Source organism: Harpia harpyja, chromosome W (genome assembly GCF_026419915.1).
Source record: "Harpia harpyja isolate bHarHar1 chromosome W, bHarHar1 primary haplotype, whole genome shotgun sequence".
Taxonomy (NCBI): domain Eukaryota; kingdom Metazoa; phylum Chordata; class Aves; order Accipitriformes; family Accipitridae; genus Harpia; species Harpia harpyja.
Window position 1 is genome coordinate 11,903,524 of NC_068968.1, and position 22,670 is coordinate 11,926,193.

At 45.8% G+C, this 22,670-nt stretch overlaps 1 protein-coding gene across 6 annotated transcripts in view; it reads left to right on the forward strand.

Moving 5' to 3' along the window:
* The window catches only part of LOC128136094 (single-stranded DNA-binding protein 2-like), a 229,357-nt gene that overhangs the window by 151,573 nt on the left and 55,114 nt on the right, over positions 1-22,670 (forward strand). For 4 of the 6 annotated variants that reach the window (XM_052775199.1, XM_052775200.1, XM_052775203.1 and 1 more), the window contains one exon: positions 16,750-16,839. The exons of the other annotated variants lie outside the window; for them this stretch is intronic. In XM_052775199.1, coding sequence (XP_052631159.1) covers positions 16,750-16,839 — 90 coding nt within the window. The remainder of the gene's footprint in view (positions 1-16,749; positions 16,840-22,670) is intronic. 6 annotated transcript variants of the gene reach the window in all.

Genomic DNA, 22,670 nt, shown 5'->3' on the forward strand with positions numbered 1-22,670 from the left:
CCCGAAGGAGGGGCAAGGATGATAAAAGGACACAAACTGAAGCCCCAGGTGCACAAGCCCACCGGAACTGGACCCCTCGGCTGACTGAACCAACGCTGGACCCAGGACCGGTGAAATCTTTCTCTCTTCCTTTTTCTCTCTCTGTCTTCCTCTCTCTTTCCTTTTCCTTTTCCACAATCCCTACACCTCATCCAAGACATAAACCGTTGACCAAGTCTGGGACTAAGAGTGGATCCAGCCACCCCTGGGCCCTTGTCTGAGGAGGAGTCTAGAAGGCAATGGGGTCTGCTCTGAACCTTGTGACTCGATGGGACAGATCTCCTTATTCCCTGAATTGATGTATATGGTTACCCTGGGTTACATGGTTTACAGAAGTAGTCTTATGCCAATTCCTGTTGTGAGAAACCACGCCACCTACTGTTAATGCCTTCCAAGTTCAGTTTGCTTCTGTCATGAATAATATCTTTAAATGATTGGTTTGGTGTCATTTCACCTTAATTTAGCCCACGGGAATTTCGAATTAAACACAGACTCCCTGGTCTGTCCAGTCTGGGTCGTGACACCTGTTGGGGCGGGTGTACTGCCACACAATCCACCCTGTGACCACAGTCATGATTCGACTGGTTTCCTTGGAGTGGTGGTACAGTCACCTCTTGCCTCCACAGTTAAAAGGGAGCACAGTCTGATGAATTTGACGCTCATTGTGGGTCATCATTCCATTCTGGTCTAGAATTAAAGTGGAATATCGGACACAGGAATATTCAGTGCACGAACAGGTTTTAAGGGAGTATACTTAACTGTTAGTACAGACTTCACTACCACGCGTTTGATAGAACTTATTGCAATATAGATGACAATAATCATAACTACAAGCATTATTAAAGATTGGAGAAGGCTGGTCATCCACCCCATCAAAGAAAATCTGAACATATCAAAACCTTTCCCAGCCAATTAGTCCCTGGTGCAGAAGCAATTGCCTCTGAGTCTCTTGCCACTTTCTTTCTTTCGTTGATTTGATCTTGAAGCGGCATTGACACATTTGGAGTGAACACAGCAGTCGTCCATGGACAGGTTCAAAACTCCACATAAACTCTTCTCTTTCAGTAGCATCAAATCCAATACGGCTCAAATTTGGATGGTCATCTTACTGGTATGTTGTAACTGATTGTTCAAGAGTCCCAAACTGTCAGATGTAACATTGGCTAAAGGTTGATAGTTGTAAACTCAGTTCTAGAATGCTCTATCGGTGTTCCCTTGGGTACCATATGCAGTCGCCCCCATGGAATTTCAGGGCATGGTGTACCATTCCAACTCCACCCCGTGATCTCATGGGTTAGTTGGAGGATATATTCACATCTGGTGTTCCATACCGAACTAGCATTTACCGCACCTGGTGACCAACTATAAACAACATGAGTATAACCTCCTGTCCTGGGTTCAGCTGGGATAGAGTTAATTTTTACAGGAACCTGGGAGGTGGGGGGGCATAGCCGGGGCAGCTGACCTGAACTAGCCAAGGAGCTATTCCATACCATGTGACATCATGCTCAGTATATAAATGGGGAGCGGGCTGGGGGGAGCTCTCTCGACTTTCGGTGGGGGAAGTGGTGGAGCGTTGAGTTCTGGGTGGTGAGCAGTTGCACTGTACATCACTCTTTTTGTATATTTTTTCATTAGTACCGTTGTTGTTGTTGTAACCTTTTTTTTTGTGTTGTCCCAGTAAACTGCCCTTATCTCAACCCTCGAGGTTCCAGGTTTTTTTTTTTTTCTTTTCTCTCCTCCGTCTCCTCCCTATCCCACCGGAGGGGGGCGGGAGGAGTGAGTGAGCGGCTGCGTGGTCCTTTGTTACCGGCTGGGCTGAAACCACAACAGTCCTGTTTGGCGCCCAACGTGGGGCACGAAGGGCTGAGATAACGACAGATCTGGCCAGAGCGTGTTGAAACAAATTTATCATACGCATTTCTTATATTAGATAAATAGATGTTAGTCACAATGTTGGTTCATTTGTTTACATGGTGGCGTTTTGTAAGTTCTTATGTGCTCTATGTATTGCCTGTAGTTACGTTTCTCACCTCTGGGAGAGTGATTGGGATTATCATTTTGCTGTACTGGGCAATGTTGACTTGTGAAATGATTACATCACTGGTCATGAGGTTAAGATGGTATCTGTATGAGGCAGTGATATCATTTCCATACTTTGGGCACCTTCTATCGGATTTTATTGGTAATTACACCCAATCCATGGGGAAGTCAGGGGGGATACTTCCCCCCATCCGTTCGCCTCCCTTCTCTCCTTCCGACTAATTACAACAGCTTTTGGGAATTTTGAATATCCTTGGGATGCGCAAGCCAGTGTGCTGTTAGTGCTATGCCTCCTGAATATGTTTCAGGTCTTGTTTAGGGCTACAAAAAGGCTCTTTAAGAGTACCACCCAGAGATCTGCCCCAAAGCTGGATATTCATGGGTGGCACGGCATGTGGGAGGATATGGGCAGGTATCTAGAGAACTTCTCACCTCCAGTGGCTTGGAAGTTCACTCCCGAACAACTACAGAACCCTCATGAAGTGGTAGAATATTTGAAAGAAAAATGCTGTGGCTATTCCAAAGACGTACAACTCATTGCACTGTGCTGGGCCCTGGCCAGTATCTACCAAACACTGCTTGATATTAGGCAGCACCCTCAGGGGGAAAAGGGGGAAAAGATGGAAAACAGGGCAACAGGCACCGTGGCTACCCCAACCCCAACAACAGACACCGTGGCTACCCCAACCCCGACAACAGGCAGCGTGGCTACCCCAACCCCGGTGACAGATACTGCAGCTAAACCAGAGAACCAACCTGTGCCAGTATCAGTCGCCCCTGTACAGAAAAAGAAACACACAAAAAGAAATCAGTTCGCTTAGTGAGAGATGAAGATGAACCAGGGTCATCGCGAGAACAGGAGGAAGAGGCAGAACCTGAAATAATTACCCGATCTCTATCCCTGAGTGAGTTGCGTGCCATGTGAAAAGATTTTAGCCGCCACCCAGGTGATCACATTGTTACCTGGCTGCTCCGATGCTGGGATAATGGGGCTAGTAGTGTGGAATTAGAGGGTAAGGAAGCCAAGCAGCTGGGATCCCTGTCTAGGGAAGGGGGCATTGACAAGGCGACTGGGAGAAAAACACAAGTCCTCAGCCTCTGGAGGCAACTTCTGTTAGGTGTAAAGGAAAGATACCCCTTCAAGGATGAAGTTACATGTCACCAAGGCAAGTGGACCACCATGGAGAGAGGTATCCAGTACCTGAGGGAATTAGCCGTGCTGGAGGTGATTTATAATGATCCAGAAAATGGGCAGTCACCCACAGATCCAGATGAAGTCCAATGCACACAGCCCATGTGGCGGAAGTTTCTACAAAGTGCACCACCAACCTATGCCAACTCATTGGCAGTAATGTCCTGGAAAGAAGGCTATGGACAAACGGTGGACAAACTGGCTGTCCAACTCCGGCAATACGAAGGAAGTCTCTCTTCCTCCCTACAGGCCTGTGTCTCGGCTGTAGAGGAATTGTCCCGAGAGTTCCAGCAATTCAAAGTGGATATGTCCTCCTCCCCACCTGTACAGGCCCGCATCGCAGCTATTGGGAGTAAGCATTCCTCTGCCCGACAGAGGAGAGAGAAAGTACACACGACAGGCTAACCTGTGGTTTTACCTGCGTGACCATGGAGAGGACATGAGGAAGTGGGATGGAAAACCTACCTCAGACCTGGATGCACGGGTACGGGAGTTGTGAGAAAAAGCAATCAGAAAAGAGGATTCTTCTTGGAAAAATGCTGCTCCAGTTTCCCGTGAGCAGTCCCCCAGACGCAGTAGATGGGCTGATCCCATTTCTGATCCTCTTGAAGGGACTTCTGATTCACGTTTGCGAAAAGTGAGTAACAGATATTCTAACCAGGATTAGAGGGGCCCTGCCTCCAGCCAGGTGGAGGAAAGGGACAACTGAGTCTACTGGATGGTGTGGATTTGATGGCCTGGCACATCAGACCCACAGGAATATAAGGCTCTAGTAGACACTGGTACACAATGCACCCTAATGCCATCAAGTTATAAAGGGGCAGAACCCATCTGTATCTCTGGTGTGACAGGGGGATCCCAAGAGCTAACCGTATTGGAAGCTGAAATGAGTCTAACCGGGAATGAGTGGCATAAGCACCCCATTGCGACTGGCCCAGAGGCCCCGTGCATCCTTGGTATAGATTATTTCAAGTGGGGGTATTTCAAGGACCCAAAGGGGTACCGTTGGGCCTTTGGTATAGCTGCATTGGAGATGGAGGGCACTGAACAGCTGTCTACTGCCGCACTTTCTCCGCTGCGACAATCTAGGGAAAACGACGCATCGCCAGGGACTCGCCCTGGGGAGAAAACGGACCAACACAGATACTGTGGATCAAACGGTTTCTCCGTTTATTAACTGCGCAACACTCGCTTATATATGTTTCTAATATCTACTCACACATAAGCCATTTGTTGATTGGTTAACATGTGCCGTTCACGCGCTTAAACAATAGTCTAATTGGATAAAGTCTTCTGATCACACGAATAGTTCCTCCACCTGCATGCTGTCTTGCACCCTGTCTTCGGTCACGTTGCCCTCCTGTTATCAGTCACGTATGCCCGACCTTGTTCTACTTTTTGTGCTTACTTCAACAAACTTATAGCAAAGAACAGTAGTGTCTTGTTCTAGCAAACAGAGTATAACAGTTGTGCCTTACGCAGTTTCCCTCGTTCTCCCACAAGTTCTCTCACAGTCTACCCTGCCTGGTCTCTCTCAAGACCCTTCGATTGTGGGGTTGCTGAGGGTTGAAGAACAACAGGTGCCAATTGCTACCACAATGGTGCACCGGCAGCAATATCGCACCAACCGAGACTCCCTGATCCCCATCCATAAGCTGATTTGCCAATTGGAGAGCCAAGGAGTGATCAGCAAGACTCACTCACCCTTTAATAGTCCCATATGGCCCGTGCGGAAATCTAATGGGGAGTGGAGACTAACAGTAGATTATTGTGGGCTGAATGAAGTCACGCCACCGCTGAGCGCTGCTGTGCCAGATATGTTAGAGCTTTAATATGAACTGGAATCAAAGGCAGCTAAGTGGTATGCCACAATTGACATTGCTAATGCATTTTTCTCCATTCCTTTGGCAGCGGAGTGCAGGCCACAGTTTGCTTTCACTTGGAGGGGCGTCCAGTACACCTGGAATCGACTGCCCCAGGGGTGGAAACACAGCCCCACTATTTGCCATGGAGTGATCCAGGCTGCACTGGAAAAAGGTGAAGCTCCAGAGCACCTGCAATACATTGATGACATCATTGTATGGGGCAACATGGCAGAAGAAGTGTTTGAGAAAGGGAAGAGAATAATCCAAATCCTTTTGAAGGCTGGTTTTGCCATAAAAGAAAGTAAGGTCAAGGGACCTGCACAGGAGATCCAGTTCTTAGGAGTAAAATGGCAAGATGGGCGTCGTCAGATCCCTATGGATGTGATCAACAAAATAGCAGCTATGTCCCCACCGACTAATAAAAAGGAAACACAGGCTTTCTTAGGTGTTGTGGGCTTTTGGAGAATGCATATTCCAAAATACAGTCAAATTGTAAGTCCTCTCTACCAAGTGACCTGAATGATTTTAAATGGGGGCCTGAGCAATGACAAGCCTTTGAACAAATTAAGCGGGAGATTGTTCATGCAGTAGCTCTTGGGCCAGTCCGGGCAGGACAAGATGTTAAAAATGTGCTCTACACCGCAGCCGGGGAGAATGGCCCTACCTGGAGCCTCTGTCAGAAAGCACCTGGGGAGACCCGAGGCCGACCCCTGGGGTTTTGGAGTCGGGGATACAGAGGATCCGAGGCTCGCTATACTCCAACTGAAAAAGAGATATTGGCAGCATATGAAGGAGTTCGAGCTGCCTCAGAAGTGGTTGGTACTGAAGCACAGTTCCTCTTAGCACCCCTACTGCCAGTGCTGGGCTGGATGTTCAAAGGGAAAGTCTCCTCTACACATCATGCAACTGATGCCACATGGAGTAAGTGGGCCGCACTGATCACACAACGAGCTCGCATAGGAAACCCCAGTCGCCCAGGAATTGTGGAAGTGATCATGGACTGGCCAGAAGGCAAAGATTTTGGAATGTCGCCAGAGGAGGAGGTGACATGGGCTGAAGAGGCCCCACTGTATAATAAACTGCCAGAAAATGAGAGGCAATATGCCCTGTTCACTGACGGATCCTGTCGCATTGTGGGAAAACATCGGAGGTGGAAGGCTGCTGTATGGAGTCCTACATGACAAGTTGCAGAAACTGCTGAAGGAGAAGGTGAATCGAGTCAGTTTGCAGAGGTGAAAGCCATCCAGCTAGCGTTAGACATTGCTGAAAGGGAGAAGTGGCCAGTGCTCTATCTCTATACTGACTCATGGATGGTGGCAAATGCCCTGTGGGGGTGGCTACAGCAATGGAAGAAGAGCAACTGGCAGCGCAGAGGTAAACCCATCTGGGCGGCCGCACTGTGGCAAGATATTGCTGTTCGGCTAGAGAAGCTAGTGGTAAAAGTACGTCACGTAGATGCTCATGTACCCAAGAGTCGGGCCACTGAAGAACATCAAAACAACCAGCAGGCAGATCAGGCCGCCAAGATTGAAGTGTCTCAGGTGGACCTGGACTGGCAACGTAGGGGTGAGCTATTTATGGCTCAGTGGGCCCATGATGCTTCAGGCCATCAGGGAAGAGATGCAACATATAGATGGGCTCTTGATCGAGGGGTGGACTTGACCATGGACACTATCGCACAGGTTATCCATGAATGTGAAACATGTGCTGCAATTAAACAAGCCAAGTGGCTAAAACCCCTGTCGCATGGAGGGCGATGGCTGAAATATAAACAGGGGGAGGCCTGGCAGATTGACTATATCACACTCCCACGAACCCGCCAAGGCAAGTGCCATGTGCTTACAATGGTGGAAGCAACCACTGGATGGCTGGAAACATATCCTGTGTCCCACGCCACTGCCCAGAACACTATCCTGGGCCTTGAAGAGAAAGTTTTATGGCAACACGGCACCCCAGAAAGAATCGAGTCAGACAACGGGACTCACTTCCGAAACAACCTCATAGACGCCTGGGCCAAAGAGCATGGCATTGAGTGGGTATATCACATCCCTTATCACGCACCGGCCTCTGGAAAAATCAAACGATACAATGGACTGCTGAAAACTACATTGAGAGCAATGGGGGGTGGAACTTTCAAACATTGGGATACACATTTAACAAAAGCCACCTGGTTAGTTAATACTAGAGGATCCGCCAATCGGGCTGGCCCCGCCCAACCAAGACTTCCACATACTGTAGAAGGAGATAAAGTCCCTGTAGTGCGCATGAGGAGTATGTTAGGAAAGAGAGTCTGGGTTAGTCCTCCCTCAAGCAGAGACAAACCCATCCAAGGGGTTGTTTTTGCTCAGGGACCTGGGTACACCTGGTGGGTGATGCAGAAGGATGGGGAAGTTCGATGTGTACCTCAGGGAGATTTGGTTTTGGGACAGAATAGCCAGTGAATTAGGCTGTATGATATTTAACTGCTAAATAACCTGCCAATGTATGTCATTGTATCTATAGTGTCTATATGCCATATCAAGGGTATTACTGTAAGAATTACCCAAATGACTGAAGGATGGACTTTGAAACTGAGCCAAGTACAACAGTGATAGTACTTGAACTGGCGCCCAGCAATTTCCTCAAGATCAACATCTTCGACCTGCAGACCAAGGGCGTGGGTTGCACCAAATGTACCAGCCACAAGTTCCAGAGGCAGCATACAACAACCCAACACCTCACACCATCCCTCTTATCCTGAAGAACTGTTACAACAGATGGAGCCCCAAAGTCATGGACTAAATAAAATTGATGGACACATTAGAGAGATAACCCATCGACTAAGGGAATACTATTTGTGTGTGTGTGTGTGTGTGCGGGTCCATATATATATATATATATATATATATAAAAGACAAGGAAAGTGGTAGTGGTTAATTGGAAAATGTAAGATCTGGGCATGATGTAGATGGTATAGAATAAGGGGTGGATAATGTCCTGGGTTCAGCTGGGATAGAGTTAATTTTTACAGGAACCTGGGAGGTGGGGGGGCATAGCCGGGGCAGCTGACCTGAACTAGCCAAGGAGCTATTCCATACCATGTGACATCATGCTCAGTATATAAATGGGGAGCGGGCTGGGGGGAGCTCTCTCGACTTTCGGTGGGGGAAGTGGCAGAGTGTCGGGTTCCGGGTGGTGAGCAGTTGCACTGTACATCACTCTTTTGTATATTTTTTCATTAGTACTATTGTTGTAACTTCTCTTTTTTTGTCTTGTCCCAGTAAACTGCCCTTATCTCAACCCTCGAGGTTCCAGTTTTTTTTTCTTTTCTCTCCTCCGTCTCCTCCCTATCCCACCGGAGGGGGGCGGGAGGAGTGAGTGAGTGGCTGCGTGGTCCTTTGTTACTGGCTGGGCTGAAACCACGACACCTCCTCCCCATCCAATCTGAAACTCCAACTGTAATTGTTACATTGCTCCCATGTGAGCTCAAGGGCTTGCAATATATTGATGTCCATCATTTTTGCCATGACATTGTCATCCAGATCTTCACCATCCATGCCTGCCACCATCATCGCTACCAGTAGAAGCACTGGAATGGCTCGTTTCTTCATTGTCCTGTAAGAAAGCACAAACTAGGCCTTGGTCCTAAAACTGGGTCACAGGGTTAGAAGTCCGGGATTATCCACCAGGCACTGACGCGGTGAGACTTTCCGCTGCCATCTAAGGCTTCCCAGGCATACAAGCCTCTGGGTTTTGCTAAGGTCATAGGAACAATACCAATGGAGGGCAGTTTCACCGTGACAGGTTGGCCCATGTATGTCCCCAGTGGGAACTGGCATCTCTGATCCTCTGGTATAGAGTCATTGCCCCTTAATGGTCCCATAGGACAAAATGCTCGAATGTTTGGACTTCCATAATTTCCCCATTGGTTATTAACAGTAAAAAACTGCCTGTGGTAATCGTGTGTCCCAGTTATGGCGTGAGACATCAGCATGTTTTTTAATCAAGCCATTGGTTCGATCAACTATACCATTAGCTTGGGGGTAATATGGGGTGTGAAACACCCATTCGATGCCTTCCCCTCGCACCCAGTCTTGTACCACTGTGGCTGTGAAATGTGATCCATTGTCACTTTGAATGCATTCAGGAATAGGTAGAATACCAAACCATTCTCGCAAAACCTGGACTGTCTGGTCTCCAGTAGCTGTGCCAACGGCTCTTGCCATAGACAATCCTGATAGCACCTCCACTCCTACCAAAATATATTTTCTCCCATGGGAAGATTTCAGAGGACCAATGTCATCAACCAGCCACGTGCTCCAAAGAGCCTTGCCTTGTCTGGGCCAGGGCTTGATTTGGGTGATTAGCCTTAAGCCTTATTCGGCATTGCGGGCAAGCTGTGAGAATTGCTTCACAGGTTTTCATAGACACTGGCCAACCCCAAGGTCAGCATTCATAATAGAGATCTGCTTTCCCTGAGTGGCCTCGCTTGATATGCAACCATTCAGCTAGTCTATCCCAATCTTCCTTCTCTCTGGTGACCATCCTGATCTGGGCCAGGTGGTCCACCTGTTGATTCCATTTCGCAGCTGGGGTTCTATCCTGAGCATGTCCCTTCACCCATCCCACCTTTAAAGGTCGGGACCTCCCTATTGCCAGGAGACATTGCCAGTCTGTCCTCCGCACTTTCGCATGACCTACTTCCCACTTACTAGGCTCCCACTGACATATCCACTCTGTAGCGCCCTTAAAGATCACGCAAGAGTCAATATAGACGATGGTAGCACCATTCTCTACAGCCAGTAATAAAGCCCGTAGTTCTCCTACTTGTGCACTACCTTCATCCTCTTCATCGACTGTCTTCCCAGTACCGATAACCAATGCCACTGCTTTATATTGCCATTCTGATCCCATTCGATGGGCAGATGCATCAGTGAACCACACTCCCTGCACATCTGAGCCTGCCATGAATTCGGGTGCCTCCTCAATCAGAGAAGGTTTCTAAGGTCGAACCAACAAGGTTGCATCGGAGTTCACAGGTTGCTGTAGTTTGAAAACCTTAACTGGACCCTCCTTTAGTGGGAGCAATTGGCTTATTCCTTCTAGGTATGCATACCATTTCCTAACTGTGGCCTTTTGGGCTACTCCCTCGGGAGGAGATGACCCATTGAGGATTGAATTTAAGAGAGGGAAAGGGCCCTGTACTATAACATCTTGTGATGTGTGCAGCTTTTCAGCCTCCTTAACCACTCTAGTGAGGGAAAGGACCCCCTTTTTCCAATCTGAGTATCATTTTTCAGTCTCCTTAAATGAAGTGGAAGAGAATAATAAAGGCCTAGCTGGTCCTTTTGAAACACAACACAGTATGAAGCATATATGGCAAATCCCCATTCCACCCTTAACGGATCTCACGGGTGCAATGGGCCTAGTCTCTGATAAGCCTTAAGCTCATCTTTCAGAGTGTTAAGGGCTTCCCTCTGGCAGGACCCCATTTATACCCTTGTCAAATCTGATCTGTGGTCATTTTAATCCCTATTGGCCAAAAGGTCACTTCAATGTACCTGGCACATCTCGATTTGTCAGTTCAATTTTCAACCTGTGGCCCCTAGGGTTTGGGTTTTTTTCCTCTCCTCCCTGCCCAGAGAAGTTTCGTTTCCTGTTGTGGGGGGGGTGTACTCCCACACCATATACATCAGTTCTGGGAAGAAGGAGATCCCTCCTGTTGAGTCATAAGGTTCAGAGTGGACCCCCTTGCTTTCTAGACTCCTTCTCAGAGAAGAACCTAGGTGCGGCTGGATCCACTCCTAGTCCCAGACTTGGTCAACGGTTTTATGTCTTAAAGGGATGAGGTGTAGGGATTATGAAAAAAGAAAGAGAGAGCAAGACAGAGAGAGAAAAAGGAAAAGAGAAAGATTTCACTGGTCCTGGATCCAGTGCTGGTCCAGTCAGCCTAAGGGTCTAGTTCCCATGGGCACATGCACGTGGGGCTTCAGTTTCTGTCCTTTTATCATCCTTGCCCCTCCTTCTGGTGGGTGCTCAAACTCATTAGGCTAATTAGGTGTCATGCGCGGTTTGTGCTTCCAGAACCTTCGGGAAATGGGCTTGAGGGTCGTTTAGGGAGTAACTTCTCCTTCCCTGCAGACATGACCATTGTTTGATCTTTGGCCATACACGGTGAGCTGCCCTGCTCAGCAGATCAGAACACGGAGCTGCGCACCCTCTGGCACACCCTCCCTGTCCTGTTGCTGATGTTCTGTGCTGACTGGCTTCTTTTCACCTGTGGTTCCTTGCTATGCAGGGTTTGTTGTTATGCAGAGTTCATCGTTAAGCAGAACTTGCCCCACCACGATGTTTGAGACATGATAATATTTTCAGTCTCTCACACCAATCTGCAAATCAACTTGTGGATGGGAATCAGGGAGTCTCGGTTGGTGCGATATTGCCGCTGGCGCACCATTGTGGTAGCAGTTGGCACTCATTGTTCTTCAACCTTCAGCAACCCCACAACCGAAGGGTCTTGAGAGAGACCAGGCAGGGTAGACAGCTGTTCAGTGCCCTCCGTCTCCAAGGCAGCTATACCAAAAGCCCATCGATACCCCTTTGGGTCCTTAAAAATACCCTTTCCTGAGATAGTCTATGCCAAGGATGCACAGAGCCCGTGGACCAGTCACAATGGGGTGTTTCTGCCATTCATTCCCAGTTAGGCTTACCTCAGCTTCCAATGCAGTTAACTCTTGGGATCCCCCTGTCACACCAGAAATACAAATGGGTTCTGCCCCTTTATAACTTGATGGCTTTAGAGTGCACTGTGCGCCAGTGTCTACTAGAGCCTTGTATTCCCGTGGGTCTAACATGCCAGGCCGTCAAATCCACACAGTCCAATAGACCCAGTTGTCCCTTTCCTCCACCTGGCTGGAGGCAGGGCCCCTCTAATTCAGTATTCACTTCTTGTAAAATTGGCTCAGAAGTCCCTTCAAGAGGATCAGAAATAAGATCAGCCCTTCTATGCTGCTTGGAAACTGGAGCAGCATTTTTCCTGGTAGAATCCCCTTTTGTGGTGGTTTTTCCTCACAGCTCACGTACCCGTGCATTTAGGACCGAGGTAGGTTTTCCATCCCATTTCCTCACGTCCTCTCCATGATCACATAGGTAAAACCACAGGTCACCTCGCGGTGTGTACCTTCTATATTCTCTGTCTTGGGCAGAGGAGCGCTCACTCCTAATAGCTGAGACATTGGTCCTTACAGGTGGGGAGTAGGACATATCCTCTTTGAATTGCTGGAAATCCTTGGACAGCTTCTCCACAGCCGAAACACAGGCTTGTAGGGAGGAGGAGAGATTTTCTTCGTATTGCCAGAGTTGGCGAGCCACTTCATCCACCGTCGGTGCCTCTTTGTCTTTCCAGGTCATTATTGCCAGTGAATTGGCATAGGATGATGGTGCACTTCGTACAAACTTCTGCCACATGGGTCATGTGCACTGGACTTCGCCTGGATCTTTGGGTAATTGTGGGTTGTCCGGGTCATAATGAATTGTCTTTTGCACAGCTAATTCCCTCAGATATTGGATACCTCTTTCCATAGTGGTCCACTTGCTTTACTGACATATAACATCTTCCTTGAAGGGGTACCTTTCCTTCACTCTTGACAGGAGTCGCCTCCAGAGGCTGATGGCTTGTGTCCCTTTTCCAATTGCCTTGTCAATGCCACCTTCCCTGGCAAGCGATCCCAGCTGCTTGGCTTCCCTACCTTCTAATTCCAGGCTATTAGCCCCATTGTCCCAGCATCGGAGGAGCCAGGTGATAATATGCTCACCTATATGGCAGCTGAAATCTTTTCGCATATCCCGCAGCTCACTCAAGGATAGGGATTGGGTGATTACCTCTGGTTCTGCCTCTTCCTCCTGTTCCTGTGATGACCCTGGTTCATCTTCATCCTTTGCTAAGCGAACTGATTTTTTTGTATATTTCTTTTTCTGTATGGGGTCAACTGATACTGGTGCAGGTTGGTCCACTGGATCAGTTGCAGTACTGCTTGCCGAGGTTTGGATAGCTGCAGTGCTCGTTGCTGGGGCTGGAGGGACTGCAGTGCCTGTTGCCATGGTTTGGGTAGCCGCAGTGCCTGTCGTCTTGTTGTTAGATCCAGAGACCTTCTCTTCTCCTTGAGGGTACTGAGTGGTGTTGAACAGGGCTCGATAGGCATGGGCCAGGCCCCAGCACATTGCAGTGATTTGTATCTCTCTGGAGCTGCCAGGGTGACAGCATACCTTCTCCAAATATTTTACTAGTTCTTCCGGATTCTGCACTTGTTCAGCGGTGAATTTCCAAAACATTGGAGGTGCCCACTTTTCTAGGTACTTGCCCATACTACCCCACACACCCTGCCACTCATAATTATCCAGCCTCGGGGCAGATCTCTGGGTGATCTTCTTAAATAGTTGTTTAACCTTAAACAAGCCTGAACCACATTCAGGAACACACTAATTCCTAGCAGTAAGGCTAGGACCGTGCTGGTCTCAACATCCCAAGGGTATTCAAATTTTTCAAAATTCTCAAACACCATTGTAACTGGACGGAAGGAGAAAGGAGAGGGGAAGAAAGGTACCCCACCCATAGACTGGTTTTCCAAGGAGGAAAGGTAAATGGTGTAATTATTAATAGTTTCCCACACATGGCTCCCGAAGTATAGAGGTGACAATGCTGAGTTCAAACACCAGATTAATCCCACAACTGATAACTTTATCATACCATAAACCAGTGTTACACAATACATCAAAGTGAAAACCTTAATCCACCTCCCACGGATGATAAGCAGCAGCACAGGGACTACATACAGCAAGCAAGGTGATACATAACAGAACATTAAAACCGAGAGCAACAACTCTAAGAACACATAAATCAACATAGTGACCAGCAACTATTAGACCAATATAATGAATGCTTGTAACAAATTTGTTTTAACAAGCTCTGATCAGGTTTGTTGTTATCTCAACCCTTCGTGCCCCACGTTGGGCGCCAAAATGGACTGTTGTGGTTTAACTCCAGCCAGCAACTTACCACCATGCAGCCATTCACTCATTTCCCCCCAGCCAGTGGTATGGGGGAGAGAATTGGAAGGAAAAAGGTAAAACACGTGGGTCGAGATAAGAACAGTTTAATAGAACAGAAAGGAAGAAACTAATAATGATAATAATAACAATAATAAAATTACAAAAATAATAAAAGAAATGAAATATAGAAAACAAGTGATGTACAATGCAATTGCTTGCCACTTGTTGACCGATGCTGTGGTGGGTTGACCCTGGCTGAGTGCCAGGTGCCCACCAAAGCCGCTCTATCAATCCCCCTCCTCAGGTGGACAGGGGAGAGAAAATATAACAAAAGTCTCATGAGTCAAGATAAGGACAGGGAGAGATCACTCACTAATTACCTTCACGGATAAAAACACCCTCGACTTGGGGAAAAATAATATAATTTATTACCAGTGGACCAGAGTAGGGTAATGATAAATAAAACAAAATCTTAAAACACCTTCCCCCCACCCCTCCCTTCTTCCCGGGCACAGCTTCACTCCCAAATTCTCTACCTCCTCCCCACCAGTGGCACAGGGGGATGGGGAATGGGGGTTGCGGTCAGTTCATCACACATTGTTTCTGCTGCTCCTTCCTCCTCAGGGGGAGGACTCCTCACACTCTTCCCCTGCTCCAGCATGGGGTCCCTCCCACCGGAGACAGTTCTCCACCAACTTCTCCAGCATGAGTCCTTCCCACAGCCTACAGTTTTTCACGAACTGCTCCAGCATGGGTTCCTTCCATGGCGTGCAGTCCTTCAGGATCAGACTGCTCCAGCGTGGGTCTCCCGCAGAGTCACAAGTCCTGCCAGCAAAACCTGCGCCACCGTGGGCTCCTCTCTCCATGGATCCACAGGTCCTGCCAGGAGCCTGCTCCAGCGTGGGCTTCCCATGGGGTCACAGCCTCCTTCGGGGGCATCCACCTGCTCCAGCGTGGGGTCCTCCACGGGCTGCAGGTGGATATCTGCTCCGCCATTAACTTCCATGGCCTGCAGGGGGACAGCCTGCCTCACCATGGTCTTCACCACAGGCTGCAGGGGAATCTCTTCTCCAGCGCCTGGAGCACCTCCTACCCCTCCTTCTTCACTGACCTTGGTGTCTGCAGGGTTGTTTCTCTTACGTGTTCTCACTCCTCTCTCTGGCTGAAGTTTCTGTTGCGCAGCAACTTTTTTTCCCTTCTTAAATATATTATCACAGAGGCACTACCATTGTTGCTGATTGGCTCGGCTTTGAGCAGCAGTGGGTCCGTCTTGGAGTTGGCTGGCATTGGCTCTGTCGGACACAGGGGCAGCTTCTCACAGAAGCCACCCCTGTAGCCCCCCTCGCTGCCAATACTTTGCCATGCAAATCCAATATAGATGCCCAGTTAGTTCCTGAGAAGCGATCTGCCCCCCAGGCCAACTCCCCCCCAGTTTATATACTGGGCATGACATCACATGGTATGGAATACCCCGTTGGCCACTTTGGGTCAGCTGCCCTGGCTGTGTCCCCTCCCAACTTCTTGTGCCCCTCCAGCCTTCTTGCTGGCTGGGCATCAGAAGCTGAAAAATCCTTGACTTTGTCTAAACATTACTTAGCAACAACTGAAAACATCAGTGTGTTATCAACATTCTTCTCACACCGAACACAAAACATAGCACTATACCAGCTACTAGAAAGAAAATTAACTCTGTCCCAGCCGAAACCAGGACAGTACCCTAACAGAAACATATTGCAGGAAGAAAGACTGCTGGAAATGAAAAGTGACTGAGGTTCCAATACATGACAACAGTAATGATTTGGCTTTCCTTTTTGTGGTATTCTGCTTATAAATTGCCAGAAGCAATATTCTTTATTTGCTTCTTACATATGAAGGATTTGCAAAGGTAACTAATTTCATTCTTTGATTCACTTCTTAGAAATACCTTTTTTTTTTTTCCTTTCCAAAAAATGTAACCTGAATTCTTCTAATTTATCGTGGTGGTTATTTTTTGGTTTGGTAAAATCATGAATATTACTAGTAGTATTTTGAGCATTCCTTCTTGTACTATTTGTAACAGAATCATGTTTTGAAGCTTGATATAATTCTGAAAGAATATTACAGACTGCTGAAATTATCTTTAAAGTGCTTGGAAATTGCTCATAAAATGCATAAATTAATTTCCTTATGTTACATTTATATCTGTATGCATGTGTGGGAATGTTTATACACATAATAAAAAAAAAAAGTGTGCAAGTTACATTCTTGCTTGTGTATATATAGACACACTGAGATACATTTTTAAAAAAAAAAAAATCTAGTCAAGATCTATCTAGTCAATATATATTTGTATGTCCATACAATCTCTAGCATCCATCCCCTCAACATACACTTGTCATCTTTAACAAATCATTCTGCTTGTATAAAATAAGACTAAATACTATACAATTTTAATTTACCTTTAGATGAAACAATGACATTATGACATATCTGGAGAATTACTTTCTGCATTTTGGTCATGGCAGGTTTTTGGGGGATTTTTGTTTTGGTTTTTTATGCCTACCATGCAATGACAAAGGTTTATTTTCCCTTTGTTCTTTTCAGAGTGCTGCAGCAGCTCCCAGTCCAGTGCTAGGAAACATTCCCCCAGGAGATGGCATGCCAGTAGGTCCTGTACCACCCGGTTTTTTTCAGGTATTCAGAAAAATTATGATTACAGGAATTTTAGGATAGGAAGTCCTCCATAATACTGTTTAAAAGTTTGTAGAAAAGGTCCTCTTCTAAACTATATGTCATTATACAGTACAATACTTGAGAGGGGTTTTTTTAACAGAAGTAAATAGATGGAAAGGAAGGGATCTCTCTAACCGACAAATATTCAGTTTGTGAAATAGTACAGCACAACTCATTTCAAAATTTCAGGAATAAGAAATGGTACCAATTGATAGTTGGAGCTTGAAAATGCTTGAATATAATTTTATAACAATTTCTTACGATAAAATATTAGAATTGAAATAAGAACTTTGTTGGTCATGCCACAAGCCAGACATTTAAGGTGTTCAAATTTCAATGAAAGTTAGACCTAGAAAATTAAGAATATCTTACTGAGCATCTCTTTGCTTTGAAGATCTCAACCCCAATGCCTAAAAACAAGCCAAGGAATTAGAGCATATGTTGCCTCTCATAAGTTTTGTCATAAATGAAATTAAGTAAGTAGCCAGTTACCACTTTGGATACTAGCAGTACAGAATACTAGGTTGGAAAAAATTGCAACTAATAGTGTAAGGCCAAACTACAGTTGTAGTCAAAGATTGGATTGCTCATATGAGTGAGCTTGCATCTCCTGGTCACCAAAGCCCAGTTCTTTTTCTCCTCACTAGCAAAATCACTCTGTGCAGCAGTAGGAGCGAATGCTGCTCTGGAACTGAAACAGTCCTTTAAGATGGGGCACAGCAGAGATTTCCACTTCACATACTTGAACTCATGATGTGAAAGGAACAATTCAGATTTCCAGGAGCATGGTTTGGGGAGAAGATAATTATAGAAAGCTACTGTTCCATAAAAAACAAGTGTTGAAATCCAGGTAGAGATACAGGCTAGCATCATTTTCCTTTTTCCATGAGACGCATAGCCAAAAGAAGCTATTTAATCTGAAAAAAGAGATGTTTTACACTCTTACATCTTTACAACTCTTTATTGTCTTATCAAAATGTAAAAAATGGCAGGATATCAGCAGTCTTTATTTCATGTTTTTCTTCTGTATGTAAGTGACAAGGGATTATTTGTGTGGTGTTCCTTTTCCCACAGTCACAGGGGGAAAGAGTGCTTGCTGTGTTGCAGTATTGATACCTACCTAGAGCAATCCAAAACCTGGCATGAACATGTCGTTTCCTTGACTGACTCAGAATCTGAAGTGTGGTTTTTAGAATCATAGAATCATAGAATGGTTTGGGTTGGAAGGTTCATTTAAAGATCATCTAGTCCAACACCCCTGCCATGGGCAGGGACATCTTTCACTAGACCAGGCTGCTCAAAGCCCCATCCAACCTGACCTTGAATGTTTCCAGGGATAGGGCATCTACCACCTCTCTGGGCAACCTGTTCCAGTATCTCACCACCCTCATCGTAAAAAATGCCTTCCTTATGTCCAATCTAAATCTACCCTCTTTCAGTTTAAAACCGTTGCCCCTCGTCCTGTCACTACAGGCCCTGGTAAAAAGTCTCTCTCCATCTTTCTTATAAACCCCTTTCATATATTGAAAGGCTGCAATAAGGTGTCCCTGGAACCTTCTCTTCTCCAGGCTGAAAAACCCCGACTCTCTCAGCCTTTCCTCAGAGGAGAGGTGTTCCATCTCTCTGACCATTTTCATGGCCCTCCCCTGGACCTGCTCTAACAGGTCCATGTCTTTCCTGTACTGAGGATTCCAGAACTGGATGCAGTACTCCAGGTGGGGTCTCACCAGAGAGGAGTAGATGGGCAGAAATCACCTCCCTCAACCTGCTGGCCACACTTTTTTTGATACCATTGGCTTTCTGGGCTGCCTGCGCACATTGCTGGCTCATGTCCAATTTTTCATCCACCAGTATATCCCCAAGTCCTTCTCCACAGGGCTGCTCTCAATCCATTCATCCCTCAGTCTGTACTGATACCGGGGGTTGCCCTGACCCAGGTGCAGGACCTTGCACTTGGCCCTGTTGAACTTCATGAGGTTCCCATGGGCCCACTCCTCAAGCCTGTTAAGGTCCCTCTGGATGGCATCCCTTCCCTCAAGCAAATCAACTGCACCACTCAGCTTGGTGTCATCTGCAAACTTGCTGAGTGTGCACTCGATTCCCCATCTATGTCATTGATGAAGATATTAAACAGTACTGGTCCCAGTACAGATCCCTGAGGGACACCACTTTTCACTGATCTCCATCCGGACATTGAGCCATTGACCACTACCCTCTGGAGGCTGACCATCCAGCCAATTCCTTATCCACCAAACAGTCCATCCATCAAATCCATTTATCTCCAATTTAGAGAGAAGGATGTTGTGGGAGACCGTGTCAAAGGCCTTACAGAAGTCCAGATAGACGACATTCTTAGCTCTTCCCTTGTCCACTGATGTAGTCACTCCATCAATACATTTAATACATGAATGAAAAGATACTTGCAAGTTGTCAGTCACATAATCTTCAGGAGTTGGCAGAAGTGAGGCCAGTAGACAGGAAAAATTTCTGTGTTGTTAAAGATTCCTCCATAGGGGAAAGTCTTTCCTTTTCTGTTCCACTAAAGCTTCCATTCTCTTCCCCAAAAAGCCTCAGTAGTGGCTTCATATCTCAGAAGAAAAAGATTCTTGTTTGTCAGTATCTGAATTCAGTCTTATTTGAAGCCCCACAGACAGCTTGCTCTTTTTCCAAGGCCTGGGAGTGAAAATAAACTGAGAAAAATCTATTTTCACTGTAACATTTTGTAACATTAATTAGAGCTATAATGAACTAAAAAATATGTCTGATGAATCTTTTGCAAGGCAGGTTTCAAGAACTGATCTGTGCAGTCCAATTAGTTTGGACTGCTCCAGAGATTACCATTCACCTATTCTTAAAATTGCCGAGTCCTTGTCATCATGTATCTCTGTAACATGCAAGACCTGAAATGAGTCCTTTGTAGTTTTAGTTGCAAGAATCCTACTTTCTTCAGTTGAATGGCCTAGTTAACAAAACAAACATTTTTCAAGAGACTATTAGTTTTCTCTGTAGTTAAATGTTTAAGAGTATATATAAAGAAATAACATTTTAGTTAGCAAATCCAACTGTAAGTTAGATACTAAATATATTAATATGTTTGGGAGCAATCCTGACAAAAGGAAGTTAAGTCAAAATTAAGTCAGTTACATATCAGTGTACGGAAACTATAAGGTGTGTATAAAGCAAATATGTACAGACAGTCCATGATAATGTGTTGTGGTGTTGGGATGTCTATTGTCAAGAAGCAGTTAATATCTGGTTGTAATGCCTTCAGAGCTGAATCTTACCGATATCAATTTATCTGAGGACAAGAAAATATATTGGCAGACATCAGCCCTGTAATGTAGACCTTGAAAATTGAGGGGCATCATTTGTTTCGTAAAAAGTAGGTGAAAAGACAAATAAAGACAAACTCATAGGCAAAACATCCTACTTTCTTAATAGATGCTGTCTTTCTAGTACATCTTTAACTAGTACATCAGTTTCCATATACTCTTCCGCAACTCCACTGATCCTGACTGATCACAAGAGTAAACCAAACCATATAAAATATGTTCACCTGTCTTAGCCTGAATACTGAGGAACTCCAGTCCCTTTCCTATAAATTACCAGTCTTCTTTCACTGAGGGATGAGAATTTACACTTGGACCTGCAATTCTCTCCTAGATTATGAAAGTGAACAATTCTGGTTTTTAAAGAGTGGGAAGATTATAGAAATAGTGGTAGAATGGTTCACTAAGACCTTTTCAATTACAAAAACATTGTAACAGTTCAATGTTTTGCAAACTACAATTAATTTGGAAGATCATCCTGGAATGATAAAGCTGCCTTTTGTTGCATTCATGAAAATGTTTGGATTGGTCTAAGTTACAGCTGTCAACAAGCACTATCTTCTAGCTCTACTTGGCTAACTCTGAATTGCTAGGTGAATTAAATTAATTTCATTTTTCATCAGTACTGGCTCTTAGTTTTGCACTGGAACTTGATTTCAGTGTGTGGTGCAAACTACTAACTAGGACACAAGCAAAATGGATCCTCTTGCTACAGCAGTTGCTTCTCATCAGACAATTCAGAGGAAGGTGGAAATTAGGTAGGGACTGTGCTAGGAACCAAGAAATCTTACACGAGTTCCAGTTTCGCTGGAACTGCTGCCCACTGCTGTTAATTATGTCCTTTATTTTTTTATAAAAGAAAAAGAATTCAGTACGCTAGTATGACACAGTAATCGCTCCTATAGTCAAACACTGGAAGGTTTGCTAAATGTGGTGAGTTGACCCTGGCCAACAGCCAACCAACCACACAGCCTCTCACTCAGTCCCCTCTCCTGTGGGACAGGGAAAAAATAGAAGGAAGACAAGACGACTCATGGTTGAGATAATGACAGTTTATTAGGGAAAGTAAAAGCTGTGCATGTAAGGAAAGGAAAAAAAGGAATTCATTCACTGTTTCCCATCGGCAATCAGATGTTTAGCCATGGCCAGGAAATCAGAGCCTCGGCACACGTTAACAGTTACTTGGGATCACAAATGCCATAACCACAAACATCTCTGCTTCCTCCTCCTTTCCCTGAGCTTTTATTGCTGAGCACAACATCATATGCTGTGCAAACACTGTTCATCAACAGCTAAAACACTGGTGTGCTGTCAACACTGTTTTAGTCACAAATCCAAAACCCTACAGGCTGCTATGAAGAAAATTAACTCCATTGCAGCCAGACGCAGTACACAGCTATAGTGTGCTTAAATCAAAACTGTTGTTATCTTATCTTGGGTCTCACGTTGAGCGCCAAAATGACTGTGGTGGGTTGACCCCAGCCAACAACCAAACACCCAGCCAGCCACTCTATATCCTCTTCTGCAGGATGGGGAGAAAATTGAAGGGAGAAGACTCATGGATTGGGATAATGACAGTTTAATAAGGAAAGCAAAACCTGCATGTGCCAGCAAAGGAAAAAGAGGAATTAATTTACTACTTCCCATCGGCAGGCAGATATTTAGCCACTTCCTGGAAAGCAGGGCCTCAGCATGCATAATGGTTACTTAGAAGACAAATGCTATAATCACAAACATCCTCACTTCCTCCACCTTTCCCTGACCTTTTATTACTGAGCATGACATCATATGGTATGGAATATCTCTTTGGTCAATCTGGGTCAGCTGTCCAGGTTGTGTTCCCTCCCAGCTTCTTACATACCACTGTTTTGCACTGGGAGGTGCTGGTCCGTGATGATCCCAGCAAGAAAGGCACTCAGACTCTGTAAGGTAACATTTAAAATGCTATTTATTAGAGTTAACACTATAAGAAGAGAAAAGCATAGATAATCTTATGTCCCTTTAGATGCTGGGAACTCCAAGCAGTGTAGCATCGAACAGGACTCTGACCGACATGCAGCATGCTGTGCAGACCCTGTCCATAGAGGAGACTCCCACATTTAGGTCATTCAAGCTATTATAGGCTTTTCTTACAAGGAAACAACTCTATTCATCATTTCTGCTGGCAAACAGAAAGGATGCTTTCATGAGAAATTCTTGCTGCACTGTTAGATAAAGGCAAGGCCACGCAGATGGCGTAATCGCAGCAAGCAGAGCTGCCTGAAAGCTCTTCTGTTACAATGAGCCGGTTGAGTTTATCCTGCAGCCAAAGGATTTGTGCAGCACAGCACAGGCCTAGGCCTACCCAGGTTAACTGTTATGTGGATCACGAAGTCCTCGACGTACAGTGGTCTCCCGGTCAGGATCACTACATTCCACCCCTTGATCCACATGCAGTTTACCTTTCTTAAATATATTATAAGT